Source organism: Candoia aspera, chromosome 1 (assembly GCF_035149785.1).
Source record: "Candoia aspera isolate rCanAsp1 chromosome 1, rCanAsp1.hap2, whole genome shotgun sequence".
NCBI classification, from domain to species: Eukaryota; Metazoa; Chordata; class Lepidosauria; order Squamata; family Boidae; genus Candoia; species Candoia aspera.
Window position 1 is genome coordinate 104,864,386 of NC_086153.1, and position 19,529 is coordinate 104,883,914.

The 19,529-nt window shown below is 39.4% G+C and overlaps 1 protein-coding gene across 1 annotated transcript in view; it reads left to right on the top strand.

Annotated features, from left to right (window-relative positions):
• AK9 (adenylate kinase 9) overlaps positions 1 to 19,529 on the top strand; it is an 88,822-nt gene that overhangs the window by 63,983 nt on the left and 5,310 nt on the right. Inside the window, exons 27-35 of the mRNA XM_063296485.1 lie at positions 1,929 to 2,147; positions 4,074 to 4,287; positions 6,480 to 6,681; positions 7,239 to 7,385; positions 14,946 to 15,166; positions 16,098 to 16,294; positions 17,334 to 17,503; positions 18,693 to 18,791; positions 18,877 to 18,979. Coding sequence (XP_063152555.1) covers positions 1,929 to 2,147; positions 4,074 to 4,287; positions 6,480 to 6,681; positions 7,239 to 7,385; positions 14,946 to 15,166; positions 16,098 to 16,294; positions 17,334 to 17,503; positions 18,693 to 18,791; positions 18,877 to 18,979 — 1,572 coding nt within the window. The remainder of the gene's footprint in view (positions 1 to 1,928; positions 2,148 to 4,073; positions 4,288 to 6,479; positions 6,682 to 7,238; positions 7,386 to 14,945; positions 15,167 to 16,097; positions 16,295 to 17,333; positions 17,504 to 18,692; positions 18,792 to 18,876; positions 18,980 to 19,529) is intronic.

Here is a 19,529-nt window from a genome sequence, read left to right on the forward strand (position 1 = left end):
GACAACTCCCTCCAACCAGCACTGTCACACCAAAATTAGACTGTCCAAGAAAACCATAGTAACTGATGACTCAAGAAATCTTTCAGCTGAAATTATGACTTACCCTTCTTCAGAGAGGAAACCATTTTCCCCCCATTCTTTTCTTTTCCTCCATCCTCTTCTGCCCTTCCCCAACCTTTTTTTTCCAAGCGGCTCTTTCCATTATATGACATTCCCCTAGCAACCCTCTCCTAACATTTGTTTCTGAGACCAGTCACTCCTATTTTCTATTCCACAAGAATTATAGCTAGTGCAGTACCAATTAGTATAATTGAAGTGTATGCTACAGTGGTGATGAACAAGAGCCATAATTATGGCTGTCCTGGTAGAATCACTGTTACTTTTTCCATCTGTCTGCCAACTGAATATTATTGCACCAGAATTCCAGGAGTTTCTCTGTTACTTAATGTATCATCTGAGTACCAAACCTATTCCCATAATTCCTATTATTGCTTTGGTTGGCATTTTCATTCCTGGCAGTCTCTTACCTATTCTAAGGATAACGTAACAGGTTTCAATTCAGATACCACCAGCAGCATCTGCAGAATTCTGCTGCTGTCATCAGAATAACAAAAGCAGCATCTTGGTGTTATACTTCAAGCTCCACACCTTTGGGTGTGCATGCAATAAGGCAATTCACATGGAAAAAGGCTTGTGCCATGATATTGTTTTTGTAATCTGACACACACACCCCGCCACCTTTACTCCTTTCTGTATCTGTCCCTGGATACTGTAACATCTACATCAGCATACTAAGTACAAGTTAATTTTTTTCTTCTTAAAGTTTTAAGTGGTTCAAAATGTAGGATGCATTCTGTGATCTTGAAGTTTTATTGAATGTATTTAATTATCTGTTTGTAGAAAATAGTACAGCTGCCTTCAAAGGACAGTACTGATTCAAAGGTTGTATCTCTTCACAAAGGGAATCACACCTTCAAGTTCAAACTCATCTGAAAGATTCCAGTGATACCAAACAGAGAACCCTGGTCAAAATGATAGTGTGGGCATCATGGTATCAACATACCAATGATGCAATTATGTACTTGTAACATGATATCCTGACACAAGTATGTAAGTTGTGTCATTTGCATGAGGATATCATGATGCACATATCATCATCCCCCTCCCCTGATGTACACCCATGGTTGGATGTGGGTGTTTGATTCTTTTGACACTGATTTTGGTTGCAGTTTTCCACTTATATTTTTCTGTTAAATCCCAAACATTTGCCTGGATGTTAACTGTGGTTGGATTCATATTGTGTTAACTCATAATGTGCTTTGCTTGATTTTGGGTTAGCACACTATTTAACCCACCATTGTGGTTTATAAACCATGATCAATGATTTTGCATGATGTATGAATCCCAGCCAATTATGGATAATTCAACAAATCATAGTTAAGCAAACAATGGATTAGTATAATGTGTAAAGAAATGTCCAAATGCATCATGCATGTGTTTCTTTCTTTTAGCCTTGCCTTGCAAATTGACTTTCAATCCTGTAACTATTATAGGAGCCTCCATAAAGCATAATTTATTCCTAAGATATTTTTTTTTAAAAATCCAGACCTTACAGGAATATTTTAATGAAGTTTGAAAATCACTGAATATGACTGTACACACTTAAGATGAGTTACAATATCAAACCAAATGAAAATATAGGTTGCCAATAACTTATTAGTTCTACATAGCAGGTGCTGCTAGTTGTGGAACCCTTCTAATAGCCTTGCCATTTGCTACTCTTCTGATACGTAGTTTGCCAAATCCATAACTCTAGTTAACATGTGATATGCCTACAGTAGTGATTTAGTTGTTGAGGCTTTATGAAAAGTACTTATTTAAAATAGCACTTAGCCATGTTTTTATTTTCTATTCTCCTTGGTTCCCAGGAAGAATTTGAAAAATTACAAATACCCCAAATAACGCTTAGTTGCAAACGAAAGCCTCGCATTGTATGCTACCAATTGTTTAAAAAGCTGAAGGACCTTGTAGAAAATCGTGAGAGCATTTTTGAGAAATGTTATCCAATAAGTTTTTCACTTGCACGCAAAATGATTGTTCTCTCTTATAAACATCCAAGCAATTTTGGCCAATGGGACCCAATCAAGGTAAGCAAACTGTCAGGTTGCTTGCTTTCTAAAACTATTTCTTAAGCTCAATCCAATACACTTTGTAGTATTTATAATTATAAATAAGAATGTATTATCATGGATTACATTCATGAAATGTTAATTACTAAGACAAAAGTTTACTGTAAGAATAAGTCAACAAATGGGGCTCTGAATGAATTGTGGAGGTTGTAATGGTATATGGGAATGACCTTGAGAGATGAGGGGAAGTACAAATCTCCCGCTGTCTCTTTTAACAGCCTGATAAGTTAGAGAGGTTCCTTTCTGAGTTTCTTTGTCTGCCCATTATGAGCTGTTTGCTCCAACCTCTTTTATCTGATTGTTCCCTAGGCAGCATCTCTTCCCCCATCTCCCAAGGTCATTCCCATATACCATTACAGAGGTAAAGAAATGCATCACCCCTTCTTCCTTGCTTTTCCTCCTACTTATCAACAGACAAGGTGCTTCCCACTCATGACCATTAGTTTCCTTCTCTTCTATAGTAAGATATTTAGGAAGCCAGGTCTGTGTTCCAAGAGCTCTTGGGCTCCAGCACTTGCAACCACAGAATCCCCAAACAGAACACTGGCAGGCACCCATGTCATCTCTTGCAGTTGGCAGGAAAAGAACCCTAAGAAATACAACAGAAACATTCTTGGGTTACAGATATGATCTTCCCCACTTGCAGTTCTATCTATTCACTGAGGGAATAGGTTCAAATTGGTGAGGCCTGGTCTCTGATCGGTTCTTTGTTTATGCCTGATTCTGATTGGTCGTTTTGGTGGTGTTGGTTCCAATCAGAGACCAGCCCTCACCAACCCGCACCAATCAGAAACCAGCTTAGCTAAAGACCAATCAAAAGTCAGGTCACCTAGCTATAAAGACAGGAGCCCTGTCAGTTCCTGCTCAGTTGCCTGTAGTCTGCATAGTAGACCACCTTGCCTCTGAAGATGCCATTTTATTTATTTAGTCATCATATTTATATAGCTGCCCATCTCACAAAATGTGACTGGGCAGTGCACAATAAAAAAAATTAAAGAACTATAATACAAAAAACAATCAACAATTAAAAATTAATATTACAATTTTAAAAAGGTAAGGAGAGAGTGACAGATATTAACAACAGTGGAACCACTTCAACACACCATTCCCTTGGGACCCCCAAACCTGATGACATAGCCGAGTTTTGAAGGTCTTACAAAGAGTTAACAGGGATGAAGCCAGCCTGACCTCGGGACGGGTGGGGTGGGGTTGGGATGATGTTCCATAAGGCAGGCACCACAGTTGCCAGCGAAATGTCAGGAAATCTGTCTAGACTACAGTCACTTAAGCTCGAAACTCAATACTGCCCAACTTCCCCACCATTGCTTTCCCCTCCTAGAAAAATAATATGAGAAAAGAGAGAAAAGTTCCACAGTATCTTTTGCCAACAGTAATCATTCTGGTAACAGCCAAAGATTGCCTCCTACTCAAGGCTCCAGGAGCCTTTGGTATGAAGTTCCAGTCTTGTGGGAAGGGCAAAAGTTTGGGCTGAGGGAGGCTCTTAATCCTGAACTTGAAGCATTTTAATTTTATATTTGATTTTCCCCCAGATATACTTCTAAAAGACATGTATAGGACTGTGCTGGTTGTAATGATTGTCAAATGATGCTTTAATCTATTTTGTCAATGCTTCTCAGCAAGTATTTGTACTAGCATAAATTATTTAAATAGCAGGAAGGAGAAGCTTTGCTTCCTTCTCACAAATAAAATATTAATATCTGTTGAAACCAAGAGAAAAGTATTTTAACTTATATAAAATTTCATTATATAAGTTAGAAATTATATTTTTATTTATTTATTTATTTAAATTTATTGGCTGCCTAACTCCAGTGAACTCTGTAATTTATGTAATTTTGGATGTCAATAACTCTGTATTTATTGCAGCTAAGCGAAGGAGATGTAATCAAGCCCTTTCAAAATGATGAAGCATCAACTTTTCCACTTATTCATCGAAACTGTGTTTATTTTTTTACAAGTAAAGAAAATAGAGAAAAATTTATGAAAAACCCTATCAAATATCTCCGCCAGCCTAAACCTAAACCAACTGTACCAGTTAAAATTGCAATTGTTGGGCCTCCAAAATCTGGAAAGACAACAGGTAGGTTTTGGCCTCACCGTGAGAATATTGGTCTTTGTGTTTGCTTGTTTTTTTACTGTGGGGAAGCAAAACAAAACACAATCCCCCTCCACATGGTTCAAAACCACGCTACTAAAATTCAGCCATTGTATTGTTAAATTTTGATGGTAGAATTGCAAACTATTTTGTAAGGGTTGGAGGATTTTAAGGGTAAAAATGGAAAAGATTTGCCTCCCATGCCCACTCTTAAAAAACACAATCAGCCCTGCCAGTGATATCAACATCCTAATATTGTCATCTGCAGCCTTTTATTTAGTTGGAGGAACAGTTTCAAACCCCAGCCCTGGGAAAGTTACTCATCCCTAAGGTATAGGATAATTAACTTGAGCAAAAAAAATATGATGCAATTTTTTTCAGCTCAGGTGCACATCATTTAAATAATTAAGGCAAAATATATTTGAAAGTATATATCTTTTCTACCATATATACTGCTGTAAGACATAATGCAAGATAACTGTAATATAACCAAGGGAGAAGTGTACATGTAGCTGATGACGTGGTGAATGTTTTCATGTAATTGGTCCCCGGGAAACATAGGCAAAGCTGTTTTTCTATTAACAACTGCCATTCCTGTTTAGTCAACTGATTGCAATTCAACTTCAAAAATATCTTGGGCTATATGTTTCTTCACATCAGTTGAATGGTATACTAGGAATGCAGCCCCATTTTTAAAGAATCTGAAATTTTATCTAGTTGGATGTGAAATCTGCTCAGGAGAACGTTATTTCTGATATACAGCTTGTGTGGTATCGTATAGCATCATAGGATGACAGTATAACAACAGGAATTAACAACCAATACAATCTGCAACAAAATGCCATAGGCAGGTACTAATGCTGCTTCCAATAGTCAACATCCATGGCACCTCATCACTCCCCCCACCTGCCTGCACTTAGAGTCCTCCCCGCTTTTTCCCCCTTCAACAGTTTTTTGACATTTTTTTCTTACCGAGCATGCTTGAGCATCAGGTTATTTTGTGATTCCTCATTCCTGAATTTTTCCCCAAGTATTTTTTATATAGAATATAAAATAAACCATAGAATAAAATAGAATTTTATATAGAATATCAAAACAAAATAATGGTAACTGCATAATATTGGCTATTATAATCAAAACAATGTTACCATTTAAATTTTAAAAATATACAGTACACCTTGTGCATCTGGGTATTAGTTAATTTTGGTCTTAGGAAGACTTTGTGCTCAAAGATTTTCATTGATAAATTATTGTGAAAAAGCTTTGTATTTTTAACAATGTTAGTGTCCTAACAGTCAGGAACCACGTTGAGACGAGGAATAGGTCTCTAGTGTTTTATTACTGCTACATGAGACAGAAGATCCTAACAAACTGAAGAAGCGTGGGAAAACCCAGAAGATAAACTCCAAAAGTCAATGCGGGTCTGTTCTTTGTCTCTTTGAATGGCTGCTCAACTCCTCACTACTACACATGCGTTTTCGCCCCTGGATAGGGGCCCCCTCCTGCTCACCATCAGTGCTCATGACAGTTAGTCACCATACCAGTTTTTATTTTAACTGGCTTTATTGATCATAATAATTTATTCTTTAGAATTTTGTTGTTTATTCATTTAGTCGCTTCCGACTCTTCGTGACTTCATGGACCAGCCCACACCAGAGCTTCCTGTCGGTCGTCAACACCCCCAGCTCCCCCAGGGATAAGTCCATCACCTCTAGAATATCATCCATCCACCTTGCCCTTGGTCAGCCCCTCTTCCTTTTGCCCTCCACTCCCCCTAGCATCAGCATCTTCTCCAGGGTGTCCTGTCTTCTCATTATGTGGCCAAAGTATTTCAGTTTTGCCTTTAATATCATTCCCTCAAGTGAGCAGTCTGGCTTTATTTCCTGGAGGATGGACTGGTTGGATCTTCTTGCAGTCCAAGGCACTCTCAGAATTTTCCTCCAACACCACAGTTCAAAAACACCGATCTTCCTTCTCTCAGCCTTCCTTATGGTCCAGCTCTCACAGCCATATGTTACTACGGGGAACACCATTGCTTTAACTATGCGGACCTTTGTTGTCAGCGTGATGTCTCTGCTCTTAACTATTTTATCGAGGTTTGTCATTGCTCTTCTCCAATCAGTATATTTCACTGATATGATGAAAAATGGATTAATAATCAGCAACATGTTTTGCAGTTGCCAAAAAATTTGCAGAAATATATGGATTGATGCGCCTTTCCATGGGAGATGCCATCCGTGCAGTGTTAAACAATCAGCCAGAAACTGAATTGGCTCTTGTGCTAAAGTGGCATCTTCACAAAGGACTGACTGCACCTGATGAACTTGCCCTAAGAGCCTTAGATATTGCCTTGATGGATACTGTGTGCAATACTTCAGGGTGAGCAATTTCCATTTCAAGTATTACACTGCATTATTTCTGCAGGGTTTAGCAAACCAATAAGACAATTTCCAGTCTACACCACAGGCAATTGTGGGTTCTTTGCCATATAACTCTGTCCAACTTGCCTGTGACAGTTCTCATGGTGGTTTGCTACTGAGAAGTCACATCTCTAGATTTCCAAAAAAATTGAGTGACACAGCTTCTTCTTAAAGCACAGCTATAATATAATACTTCTTTACTTTCTGTCTTATCTGATTAAGAATTCAGTGGATTTAATAGTTTATGGATTCTGGAATGTATATAGAACATTATTTTTCAGTATTTGCTAGTTTTAAGATACTATGTACAGATATTTATACACACACACACAAGCTTACAGGAATCTTGAAATTTATAATCGGGCTCTCTCTATAGTATATATATTTCTTATTGTTTCCTTTCTTCTGGCTTGTGTTCTGTACCTTATTAGCAGTATTCAGGAATTATAGGAATTGACACTGTTCCAAAATAGATCTGAACTCAGATCTGAACTGTATTCATTTTCTCTCCCATAGATTTGTTATTGATGGATACCCTGTTACAAGAAAACAGGTAGACCTTTTGGAAGAAATGAAAATCATTCCAGTAAAAATCTTTGAGTTAGACATTGATGTAAAAGAGGTTCTCAGAAGAGCACTTCTGGATAAACAAAGCCCTAACAGGTAGCAATGCCAGGAATGTGGGAAGGAATAACCCCCACAAACTGATTCTTATATAGCAAATGTAAAGCTTTTTTCAGAGTGACAATTACAGGGTTTTTATCAAAGTAGTTGTCATTTTCTGTTCCATTCTTGTGTACTGAACAGTGAATGGTCAATAACTGACTAAATGTGTTCCTTAAGTGTTATTTCAATTGTCTGTCTTTATACCTTATGATATATTATAGGACACATGGATGTTTTTAGTACTTATCCTTTCAATCATACTGGCAAAGAATATATACCAATATACCAACCAAAAGAACAGAGAGTTCTCTGACAGCTTAAAGACAAATTTATTATGGCATAAACTTTCATAACTTAGAAATCTTTTAATACCCTGATTTAAAAGCATTTATATGCCATGGTAGAAAATTGTAAACTGGTCATAGGGGAAGGGGGTTTTTTTTGTTGTTTTTTTCATAATAAATGAATAGTATTTAAAACTAATTCAGTTACTAATTGGGCAACTTTTTGGTAGTCACGCTAAAAAAAGAAATCAGCAGGGAAAGACTGTTCTGTGTGAAACAGTGACATAACCAGAAGGCATGATATGGGATTTTTCACCCAAGGTTTATTTTTTTCCCCCTTGCATGGGAAGGGCAAAAGGTAGTGGTGGATAATATGTTTTTTTTAAAACAACAACAACAAAACATGCTTTCATTGTGTGTTTTTTGCCTCCAAAACATCAGTTAGAAATTGAGCAGAAGTTGGTTACTGAATTCTGGCAGCCCAATCTCAAGGACTTCAGCAAAGGATCCTTACCTTGTCATGGTGCTGGAGCTTGAGCACCTCAATGATGCCATGAGCTAAACCGTGAAGGGCCACCCAAGACGGGAAGGTCATGACAGAGAGGTCAGACTAAATGCGATCCCTGGGGAAGGTAATGGCAACCCACCCCAGTATTCTTCCCGTGAAAACTCAATGGATCAGTACAACCAGAGATATGTCAGTATACCATCGGAAGATGAGACCCCCAGGTCGGAAGATGGTCCAAATGCTACTGGGGAGGAACAGAGGAGGAGTTCAACTAGCCCCAAACGTGATGACACAGCTAGCTCAATGCCGAAAGGATGGCTAGCAGCCGACGGTGCTGGTGGTGAACGGCGAATCCGATGTTCTAAGGATCAACACACCATTGGAACCTGGAATGTAAGATCTATGAGCCAGGGCAAATTGGATGTGGTTATTGGTGAGATGTCAAGATTAAAGATAGACATTTTGGGCATCAGCGAACTGAAATGGACTGGAATGGGCCACTTCACATCAAATGACCACCAGATCTACTACTGTGGACAAGAGGACCACAGAAGAAATGGAGTAGCCTTCATAAGTAATAGTAAAGTGGCTAAAGCAGTGCTTGGATACAATCCAAAAAACGATAGAATGGTCTCAATTCGAATTCAGGGCAAGCCATCTAACATCACAGTGATCCAAATATACGCCCCAACCACAGATGCTGAAGAAGCTGAAGTAGAGCAGTTCTATGAGGATCTGCAGCACCTACTGGACAACACACCTAAAAGAGATGTTATTTTCATCACGGGAGATTGGAATGCTAAGGTGGACAGTCAAATGACACCTGGAATTACAGGTAAGCATGGCCTGGGAGAACAAAACGAAGCAGGACATAGGCTGATAGAATTTTGCCAAGACAACTCACTCTGCATAACAAACACACTCTTCCAACAACCTAAGAGACGGCTTTATACATGGACTTCACCAGATGGACAACACCAAAATCAGATTGACTACATCCTTTGCAGCCAAAGGTGGCGGACATCTATACAGTTGGTAACAACAAGACCTGGAGCTAACTGTAGTTCAGATCACGAACTTCTTCTTGCACAATTTAGGATCAGACTCAAGAGATTAGGGAAGACCCACAGATCAGCTAGATATGAGCTCACTAATATTCCTAAGGAATATGCAGTGGAGGTGAGGAATAGATTTAAGGGACAGGACTTAGTAGATAGGGTCCCGGAAGAACTATGGACAGAAGTTCGCAACATTGTTCAGGAGGCGGCAACAAAATACATCGCAAAGAGAGAGAAAACCAAGAAGGCAAAATGGCTGTCTGCTGAGACACTAGAAGTAGCCCAAGAAAGAAGGAAAGCAAAAGGCAACAGTGATAGGGGGAGATATGCCCAATTAAATGCAAAATTCCAGAGGTTAGCCAGAAGAGATAAGGAATTATTTTTAAACAAGCAATGCGCGGAAGTGGAAGAAGACAATAGAATAGGAAGGACAAGAGACCTCTTCCAGAAAATTAGAACCATCGGAGATAAATTCCAGGCCAAAATGGGCATGATCAAAAACAAAGATGGCAAGGACCTAACAGAAGAAGAAGAGATCAAGAAAAGGTGGCAAGAATATACAGAAGACCTGTATAGGAAGGATAACAAGATTGGGGATAGCTTTGATGGTGTGGTCAGTGAGCTAGAGCCAGACATCCTGAAGAGTGAGGTTGAATGGGCCTTAAGAAGCATTGCTAATACCAAGGCAGCAGGAAACGATGGCATCCCAGCTGAATTGTTCAAAATCTTGCGAGATGATGCTGTCAAGATGTTGTTGTTTATTCGTTTAGTCGCTTCCGACTCTTCGTGACTTCATGGACCAGCCCACGCCAGAGCTTCCTGTCGGTCGTCAACACCCCCAGCTTCCTCAGGGACGAGTCCATCACCTCTAGAATATCATCCATCCACCTTGCCCTTGGTCGGCCCCTCTTCCTTTTGCCTTCCACTCTCCCTAGCATCAGCATCTTCTCCAGGGTGTCCTGTCTTCTCATTATGTGGCCAAAGTATTTCAGTTTGGCCTTTAATATCATTCCCTCAAGTGAGCAGTCTGGCTTTATTTCCTGGAGGATGGACTGGTTTGATCTTCTTGCAGTCCAAGGCACTCTCAGAATTTTCCTCCAACACCACAGTTCAAAAGCATCGATCTTCCTTCGCTCAGCCTTCCTTATGGTCCAGCTCTCACAACCATATGTTACTACGGGGAACACCATTGCTTTAACTATGCGGACCTTTGTTGTCAGTGTGATGTCTCTGCTCTTAACTATTTTATCGAGATTTGTCATTGCTCTTCTTCCAAGGATTAAGCGTCTTCTGATTTCCTGACTGCAGTCAGCATCTGCAGTAATCTTCGCACCTAGGAATACAAAGTCTTTCACTGCTTCTACATTTTCTCCCTCTATTTGCCAGTTATCAATCAAGCTGGTTGCCATAATCTTGGTTTCTTTGAGGTTTAGCTGCAAGCCAGCTTTTGCACTTTCTTCTTTCACCTTCATCATAAGGCTCCTCAGTTCCTCTTCGCTTTCAGCCATCGAAGTGGTATCATCTGCATATCTGAAATTGTTAATGTTTCTTCCAGAGATTTTAACTCCAGCCTTGGATTCCTCAAGGCCAGCTTGTCGCATGATGTGTTCTGCGTACAAGTTGAATAGGTAGGGTGAGAGTATACAGCCCTGCCGTACTCCTTTCCCAATCTTAAACCAGTCTGTTGTTCCGTGGTCTGTTCTTACTGTTGCTACTTGGTGGTTATACAGATTCTTCAGGAGGCATACAAGATGACTTGGTATCCCCATACCACTAAGAACTTGCCACAATTTGTTATGGTCCACACAGTCAAAGGCTTTAGAATAGTCAATAAAACAGAAATAGATGTTTTTCTGAAACTCCCTGGCTTTTTCCATTATCCAGCGGATATTGGCAATTTGGTCTCTAGTTCCTCTGCCTTTTCTAAACCCAGCTTGTACGTCTGGCAATTCTCGCTCCATGAACTGCTGAAGTCTACCTTGCAGGATCTTGAGCATCACCTTACTGGCATGTGAAATGAGTGCCACTGTTTGGTAGTTTGAACATTCTTTAGTGTTTCCCTTTTTTGGTATGGGGATATAAGTTGATTTTTTCCAGTCTGATGGCCATTCTTGTGTTTTCCAAATTTGCTGGCATATAGCATGCATTACCTTGACAGCATCATCTTGCAAGATTTTGAATAGTTCAGCTGGGATGCCGTCGTCTCCTGTTGCCTTGTTATTAGCAATGCTTCTTAAGGCCCACTCAACCTCACTCTTCAGGATGTCTGGCTCTAGCTCACTGACCACGCCGTCAAAGCTATCCCCGATATTGTTATCCTTCCTATACAGGTCTTCTGTATATTCTTGCCACCTTTTCTTGATCTCTTCTTCTTCTGTTAGGTCCTTGCCATCTTTGTTTTTGATCATACCCATTTTTGCCTGGAATTTACCTCCAATGTTTCTAATTTTCTGGAAGAGGTCTCTTGTCCTTCCTATTCTATTGTCTTCTTCCACTTCCGCGCATTGCTTGTTTAAAAATAATTCCTTATCTCTTCTGGCTAACCTCTGGAATTTTGCATTTAATTGGGCATATCTCCCCCTATCACTGTTGCCTTTTGCTTTCCTTCTTTCTTGGGCTACTTCTAGTGTCTCAGCAGACAGCCATTTTGCCTTCTTGGTTTTCTCTTTCTTTGGGATGTATTTTGTTGCCGCCTCCTGAACAATGCTGCCAACTTCTGTCCAGAGTTCTTCCGGGACCCTATCTACTAAGTCCAGTCCCTTAAATCTATTCTTCACCTCCACTGCATATTCCTTAGGAATATTAGTGAGCTCATATCTAGCTGATCTGTAGGTCTTCCCTAATCTCTTTAGTCTGATCCTAAATTGTGCAAGAAGAAGTTCGTGATCTGAACTACAGTCAGCTCCAGGCCTTGTTTTTACCGACTGTACAGATGTCCGCCACCTTTGGCTGCAAAGGATGTAATCAATCTGATTTCGGTGTTGTCCATCTGGTGAAGTCCATGTATAAAGCCGTCTCTTAGGTTGTTGGAAGAGAGTGTTTGTTATGCAGAGTGAATTGTCTTGGCAAAATTCTATCAGCCTATGTCCTGCTTCATTTTGTTCTCCCAGGCCATACTTACCTGTAATTCGAGGTGTCATTTGACTGCCCACCTTAGCATTCCAGTCTCCTGTGATGAAAATAACATCTCTTTTAGGCGTGTTGTCCAGTAGGTGCTGCAGATCCTCATAGAACTGCTCTACTTCAGCTTCTTCAGCATTTGTGGTTGGGGCGTATATTTGGATCACTGTGATGTTAGATGGCTTGCCCTGAATTCGAATTGAGATCATTCTGTCGTTTTTTGGGTTGTATCCAAGCACTGCTTTAGCCACTTTACTATTAATTATGAAGGCTACTCCATTTCGTCTGTGGTCCTCTTGTCCACAGTAGTAGATCTGGTGGTCATTTGATGTGAAGTGGCCCATTCCAGTCCATTTCAGTTCACAGATGCCCAGAATGTCTATCTTTAAACTTGACATCTCACCAATAACCACATCCAATTTGCCCTGGCTCATAGATCTTACATTCCAGGTTCCAATGGTGTGTTGATCCTTAGAACATCGGATTCGCCGTTCACCACCAGCACCGTCGGCCGCTAACCGTCCTTTCGGCTTTGAGCTAGCTGCGTCATCACGTCTGGGGCTAGTTGAGCTCATCCTCTGTTCCTCCCCAGTAGCATTTTGACCATCTTCCGACCTGGGGGTCTCACCTTCCGATGGTATATCGACATATCTCTGGTTGTACTGATCCATTTAGTTTTCACGGCAAGAATACTGGGGTGGGTTGCCATTACCTTCCCCAGGGATCGCATTTAGTCTGACCTCTCTGTCATGACCTTCCCGTCTTGGGTGGCCCTTCACGGTTTAGCTCATGGCATCATTGAGGTGCTCAAGCTCCAGCACCACGACAAGGTAACGATCCTTTGCTGAAGGCTGTCAAGATAATGCATGCTATATGCCAGCAAATTTGGAAAACACAAGAATGGCCATCAGATTGGAAAAAATCAACTTATATCCCCATACCAAAAAAGGGAAACACTAAAGAATGTTCAAACTATCGAACAGTGGCACTCATTTCACATGCCAGTAAGGTAATGCTCAAGATCCTGCGAGGTAGACTTCAGCAATTCATGGAGCGAGAATTGCCAGATGTACAAGCCGGGTTTAGAAAAGGCAGAGGAACTAGGGACCAAACTGCCAATATCCACTGGATAATGGAAAAAGCCAGGGAGTTTCAGAAAAAGATCTATTTCTGTTTTCTTGACTATTCTAAAGCCTTTGACTGTGTGGACCATAACAAATTGTGGCAAGTTCTTAGTGGTATGGGGATACCAAGTCATCTTGTATGCCTCCTGAAGAATCTGTATAACAACCAAGTAGCAATAGTAAGAACAGACCACGGAACAACGGACTGGTTTAAGATTGGGAAAGGAGTACGGCAGGGCTGTATACTCTCACCCTACCTATTCAACTTGTATGCAGAACACATCATGTGACAAGCTGGCCTTGAGGAATCCAAGGCTGGAGTTAAAATCTCTGGAAGAAACATTAGCAATCTCAGATATGCAGATGATACCACTTTGATGGCTGAAAGTGAAGAGGAACTGAGGAGCCTTATGATGAAGGTGAAAGAAGAAAGTGCAAAAGCTGGCTTGCAGCTAAACCTCAAAGAAACCAAGATTATGGCAACCAGCTTGATTGAAAACTGGCAAATAGAGGGAGAAAATGTAGAAGCAGTGAAAGACTTTGTATTTCTAGGTGCGAAGATTACTGCAGATGCTGACTGCAGTCAGGAAATCAGAAGACGAATCCTTGGGAGAAGAGCAATGACAAATCTCGATAAAATAGTTAAGAGCAGAGACATCACACTGACAACAAAGGTCCGCATAGTTAAAGCAATGGTGTTCCCCGTAGTAACATATGGCTGCGAGAGCTGGACCATAAGGAAGGCTGAGAGAGGGAAGATCGATGCTTTTGAACTGTGGTGTTGGAGGAAAATTCTGAGAGTGCCTTGGACTGCCAGAAGATCAAACCAGTCCATCCTCCAGGAAATAAAGCCAGACTGCTCACTTGAGGGAATGATATTCAAGGCAAAACTGAAATACTTTGGCCACATAATGAGAAGACAGGACAGCCTGGAGAAGATGCTGATGCTAGGGAGAGTGGAAGGCAAAAGGAAGAGGGGCTGACCAAGGGCAAGATGGATGGATGATATTCTAGAGGTGACGGACTCATCCCTGGGGGAGCTGGGGGTGTTGACAACCGACAGGAAGCTCTGGCGTGGGCTGGTCCATGAAGTCACGAAGAGTCGTAAGCGACTAAACGAATAAACAACAAACAACAAACTCAAGGAGCTCTGAGGTTTAGGAGCCACATACAGTCCTTGCATCATGTCTGCCATAATAGAAGAGAATCCTCTGCTACTCATCTCATAAAGCCCTCCAAATAGTCCTGGACTTTTAGAGTGCTCTCCAGAAAAAATTGGGGGGAGGAGGCATAGTAGTGAGAACAGGAGGCGAAAGAGGAAATTGTGCTGAATTTAAAAGTATGATCATTATCATTGTTACTGCAACAGTCAACAATCTTTATCAATGTAATCTACAATGGAACACTTTTTATGGCAGTCTATTGAAGTTTTGCATTAATGGGTCTTCAAATTGTTTTCTCAGACCTCCCTACCCACTGCATGACAGCTCCCATATTCTTTCCATCAAGAATTCCTGCTACAGAGCACAAACTGAAGAAATCAGACCATACTATGAGGAACAGCACCAGAACTGGTATGTAATTGATGGATCTCACAGCAAATGGTGGATCTGGAACAAAATCTGGGAGGAAACTCAAGCAGTCACTAAACAGATCCAGTTATACCTGGAAAGAATACGGCAAGGTAAGCTGAAAGTCTTGTTTTAAATGAATAGGTCTTTGTCAAAGAAATTAAATCTACAATATGACACTTGAAATTGAGTTCACCTTAAAATAAAAATCAAGTCATTTGAAACTTAAAAAGAGAATTTCAAATTATTTTGAGGAAGTTCATAATCTCTCCAGATGCTATTTGCCAAAAGAATTTAAATCCATCCAGTTTTCATAATTGCTTTTATAATTATATTACAATGATGCATTTATAATATAAAAAATCTATATACATATCCTTCCTTCTGCCCCATATGAAATGTGCAACCCATATAGCAATTGAGAGAGAATATATTCTTATATGACACAAATTATTACTATCAAATATATCTTTATTTTCTACCCTATAGGCAGGAAAATGGAATTAAACACTCAAGCTTCTTACATTGTGAATTATATCTGATTAATAACTAATGGCCCATTATTTTTTGTTATCTTGATGGAGGAGGGGTACTTTCAATTTCTAAAAAATTATATGGAGCAATATTAAAGAAGCATACTAAGAGTCTTTTGCCAACTGTACAGTTGAAGTGGTCTCCACCCACCCTTAAATTGACCAAAAATGAAAGTGGCCTGAAACTTGCTGTGCCCATTGCCAGTCCCTATTCCATCTCCATGTTCTCTGTTTCCAGTCACTGCGAGTCACCAACTTCTTTCCAAGATAATGGATGAGTAAGCCTAACAGATTTCGCAGACCTTGAGACTGCCTTTGGGTGGCATAGAAGGGGAAATGTACTTTAACACCAGTACAGTAAGGATAGCTTAAATTTATTTTATTCATGGGCAGAGGATGAGATGAAAGCAACATCACAGGGTCACAGCATGATAAAAATGTTAGTGGGGAATCTTTGTACCACTGTTAGAAGCAAGTGTGGAACAGCTAAACAAGATTCAACTGTTAACAGGAAAAGCTGCCAGTATTGCTGATATGTGTATCATGCCAAATGAATTGCTCTCTCGGCTGGGAGAGTTTGGGCAATATTGTCCAGTGAGCCTTGCAGAAAGGGAAGAACTTATTGATTGCTCTGACTCTCCTTCTCTGAAGCTTGCTGCAGAATTTCGAGGACATTATTACAAAATGGCTGGACAGCAGGAGTTAGAAGTAAGTATGTATATTATTAATCAGGAAAACAGATACTGGTGCAAGGAATTGTGAGAGATTGTAGGGCTTGATAGGACTATACAGATTGAAATTTGCTTGCATCGCAGTGTGGCAGAGACCCTTGTAGTCAGAGAGGTGGGGAGCTGACTAGCAAGTAACAGCAAACACTGGACTCTCCAAAGATGTAGAGAATCTTCTGAAGTATATTCTCCCCAGTCTCTTGAGCATTCAGGGACAGGGTTTGAAAACAAAAACAGAATCTAAGAGCCCCATACTCTGCTGCTGTGGCTTACACCGAAGCTGGTGTTTTCCTTTCACCTCACATGGCATACGTAAAGTCAGTGGAGAAGCCCCTATGGGATCCCAGCACCCACCCACCCAGAATGCTGGGTGGTTTTAGGCAAATTATTGTCTCTTAATCCCAGTCTCCAACTCTTCCTGCAGTATTGCAATCAGATTAATGTACTGAGATATACTTGAATGCTTAGGAATATTATTATATAGTAATGGCTATACACAGTGCTTATTCGCTGAATTGTACTGTGATGTTATCTTTTTTGTTTTCCTGAGCTTTAAGAATACAATGCCACTAGTTAAGATGTAATACCAGTTGTACTTTAACATTGCATTTGCATGCTTTTTTAGACTAAATAAAAGCAGTAAATGAAATGATGGTTTCTGGAAGGGACAGTGATAATGAAGCACTCCCCTTTGCATCAAATAGCCTCCCTATCAAACCATCTCCCTGTCCTCAAAGCTTACTTTCAGAATTATTATGCTACCTTTCTTGTATATTTTAGTAATTCTTGAATCCTTCCCTCCCTCCCGATAATTGGATCTTATCCTCTTAAATGATACACTATATTGTCATTCTGTAGAGCACTTATCAAAGGACTGATGAGAAATATTCTGTAGTAAGATAGACAGTAGTTAAAAAAGAAACATCCATTCTGTCACAAAGTAAGTAGGTTCATGAGCATTTTGTTTCATATCTTAAAGTATGTTTCTTCTTATGAATATACTATTTCTTTCAATGCAGAAATTCCTGAAAACGCCAGAATTATATGTTCCCCCATTAGCACCTTATCCTCTTCCTTTCCCAAATAAATTACCAAAAAGGCTGACTGCAGCAGATGTGAAAGCTTTATTTCCCATGCAAGCTGAAATGCAAGGCTTCTGCCCAGTCACTTATCTCAATGGAAAGCAAAGGTAAACACTTGCATTGTCATTTCCATTAAATGTAATGTCAAAAAGCAACATTTAAAAAAAATTATCAGATTTATATCCAACACAATCAATCAGATTGTCAGTGTTTTACAGCAATTAAGAGCATCAACTGAAGCAAAAATAACCAGAACTAAAACATCTAAGGCAAGCCTAGGACAGACATATAGAACCATAAAACCGTAAACATCTTAAAAAGATAAATGATAAAACTTTGTTTGTGCTTTATGAAGCAGCTGAAGATTTTCTTTCTTTCTTTTTCTTAATCTTGCATTGAAGGATTTATTTTTAAAGAAATGTAAATATTAGTATGTCTCACAAAATATATAATGCAGGTGTATCTGCTGACTTAACAGAAGATCCAAAATTCAGTCTTCTCTTTGAGATGCATTTTAAACTATGTTGCATTCTAAATTGTTTCTTCCTGTATACTTAAAGCATCTTCCATTCACGGATTTTTGGCCAACCACATATCACAAAGATGATCAAATCAGTGCCTGATATCTATAATGTACTGTATACCTTACTGTACTGTACCTTGCATTATATGATATCTGTAATGTACTGTAATACATACAGTATAAATGTTCCTGGATAATCTTAGGGTTATAAGGATGTGGGATCATGTAGATTAATTCTTGAAAAATCATGTTCACAGTTCAGAGGTACTTTTGCAGAAGTACTTTTGGATTCTTGTACAGCTGCTATATTCAGAAATGCTTTGGGTCTGTTGGTAGTGGTTCTTTGTTCCTGAAAAAGTTGAAGTTTTGCTATGATCATACATACAGTAGCTCAGGACTGATTTCTGAGCTGACAGGTACAGGACTGCAAAGTTTGCTATAGAAAGGTTGGGTGCTTGCAATATACTTAATTGGGACAACTTTTGAAAAGGATTTGAAAGCCATTGCTGGTTGAAAATATTAAATAAACCCTTTCAAAAACATTTGCTGGCTAAAGTTTTGATCAGAACCAATTACTTGAAGCATGTGACTTCTCTTTTATCTCAGCTCACTGGTTGCCAGTGCATATCTATCTCAATTCAGAAAGCTAATCATTCTCTTTAAAGCCCTAAAATGATGTTAAGGGCTTTATATTTTAAGGATAACTTCCTGTCACAATTTGAAGCAGAAAGCCAGGGTGCAAATCAAAAAATATATACTGCTTTTCTTTTGAGGTATGAAGCTCTAATACCTGGGAACATTGAATATGCTGTCCTTTATCGCAAAAAGCTATATATTTTTGACAATGAAGAAAAACTTCAGAAGTTTATGAGGTACGGAATGCATTAAGTATTTTTATATCTAAATATTGATTGGACTAGGTTTATATATGCTAACCTCTCATTTCTGTATTCTTAGAAAACCAGAAAAATATTGGAATCAGAAGCTTCCACTTAAGCTTCCCCCCTTAAAGGAACCTATATTGTTGACAGCTCTTCCTCTGACTGGATACCTTGAGCAGGTTTTTAGCTCTTCTTGTTATTTATAGTCAAATTTAAATATTTATTTGGATTCTAATCAGTATCAGCTATGCTTATAGACATGTTAAAACTCATAGAACAATTTTTCTAAAGCAAAAGTTGTTGATCATTTTCATTAACTCTTCTCATTTATTTGTACACCTTTCTTTTTTAAACAGTTTTGATTTTGAGACTCCAGTTTTGATTTGTGATGCACAGAAATGTGCTGCACATGTTCCAGAAGCTAAGACTCTGTGATCAAATAAAATCTGCATATTGATAATACCAAACACATTAACTATACAAAATTATCTCCTAAGTCCCCTAGGACCTGAATCTGCATACACTAGGGTCACCCTCCTTGGCTATCCTGTTTGACTTCCACTCAAATTAGCCAAGCCTGTAAAATCTGGACCCAGGCTTCTGAACCCCCAACATTCAGCTCTTTAACATATATCTAAAAGTAATTTTAAAAATCAAATTTCAAAGTACTTCAGAAACAGTATTCAAAGCCACAGGGAAGCTCAGTACCAAGCCATGTGCGTTATAAAG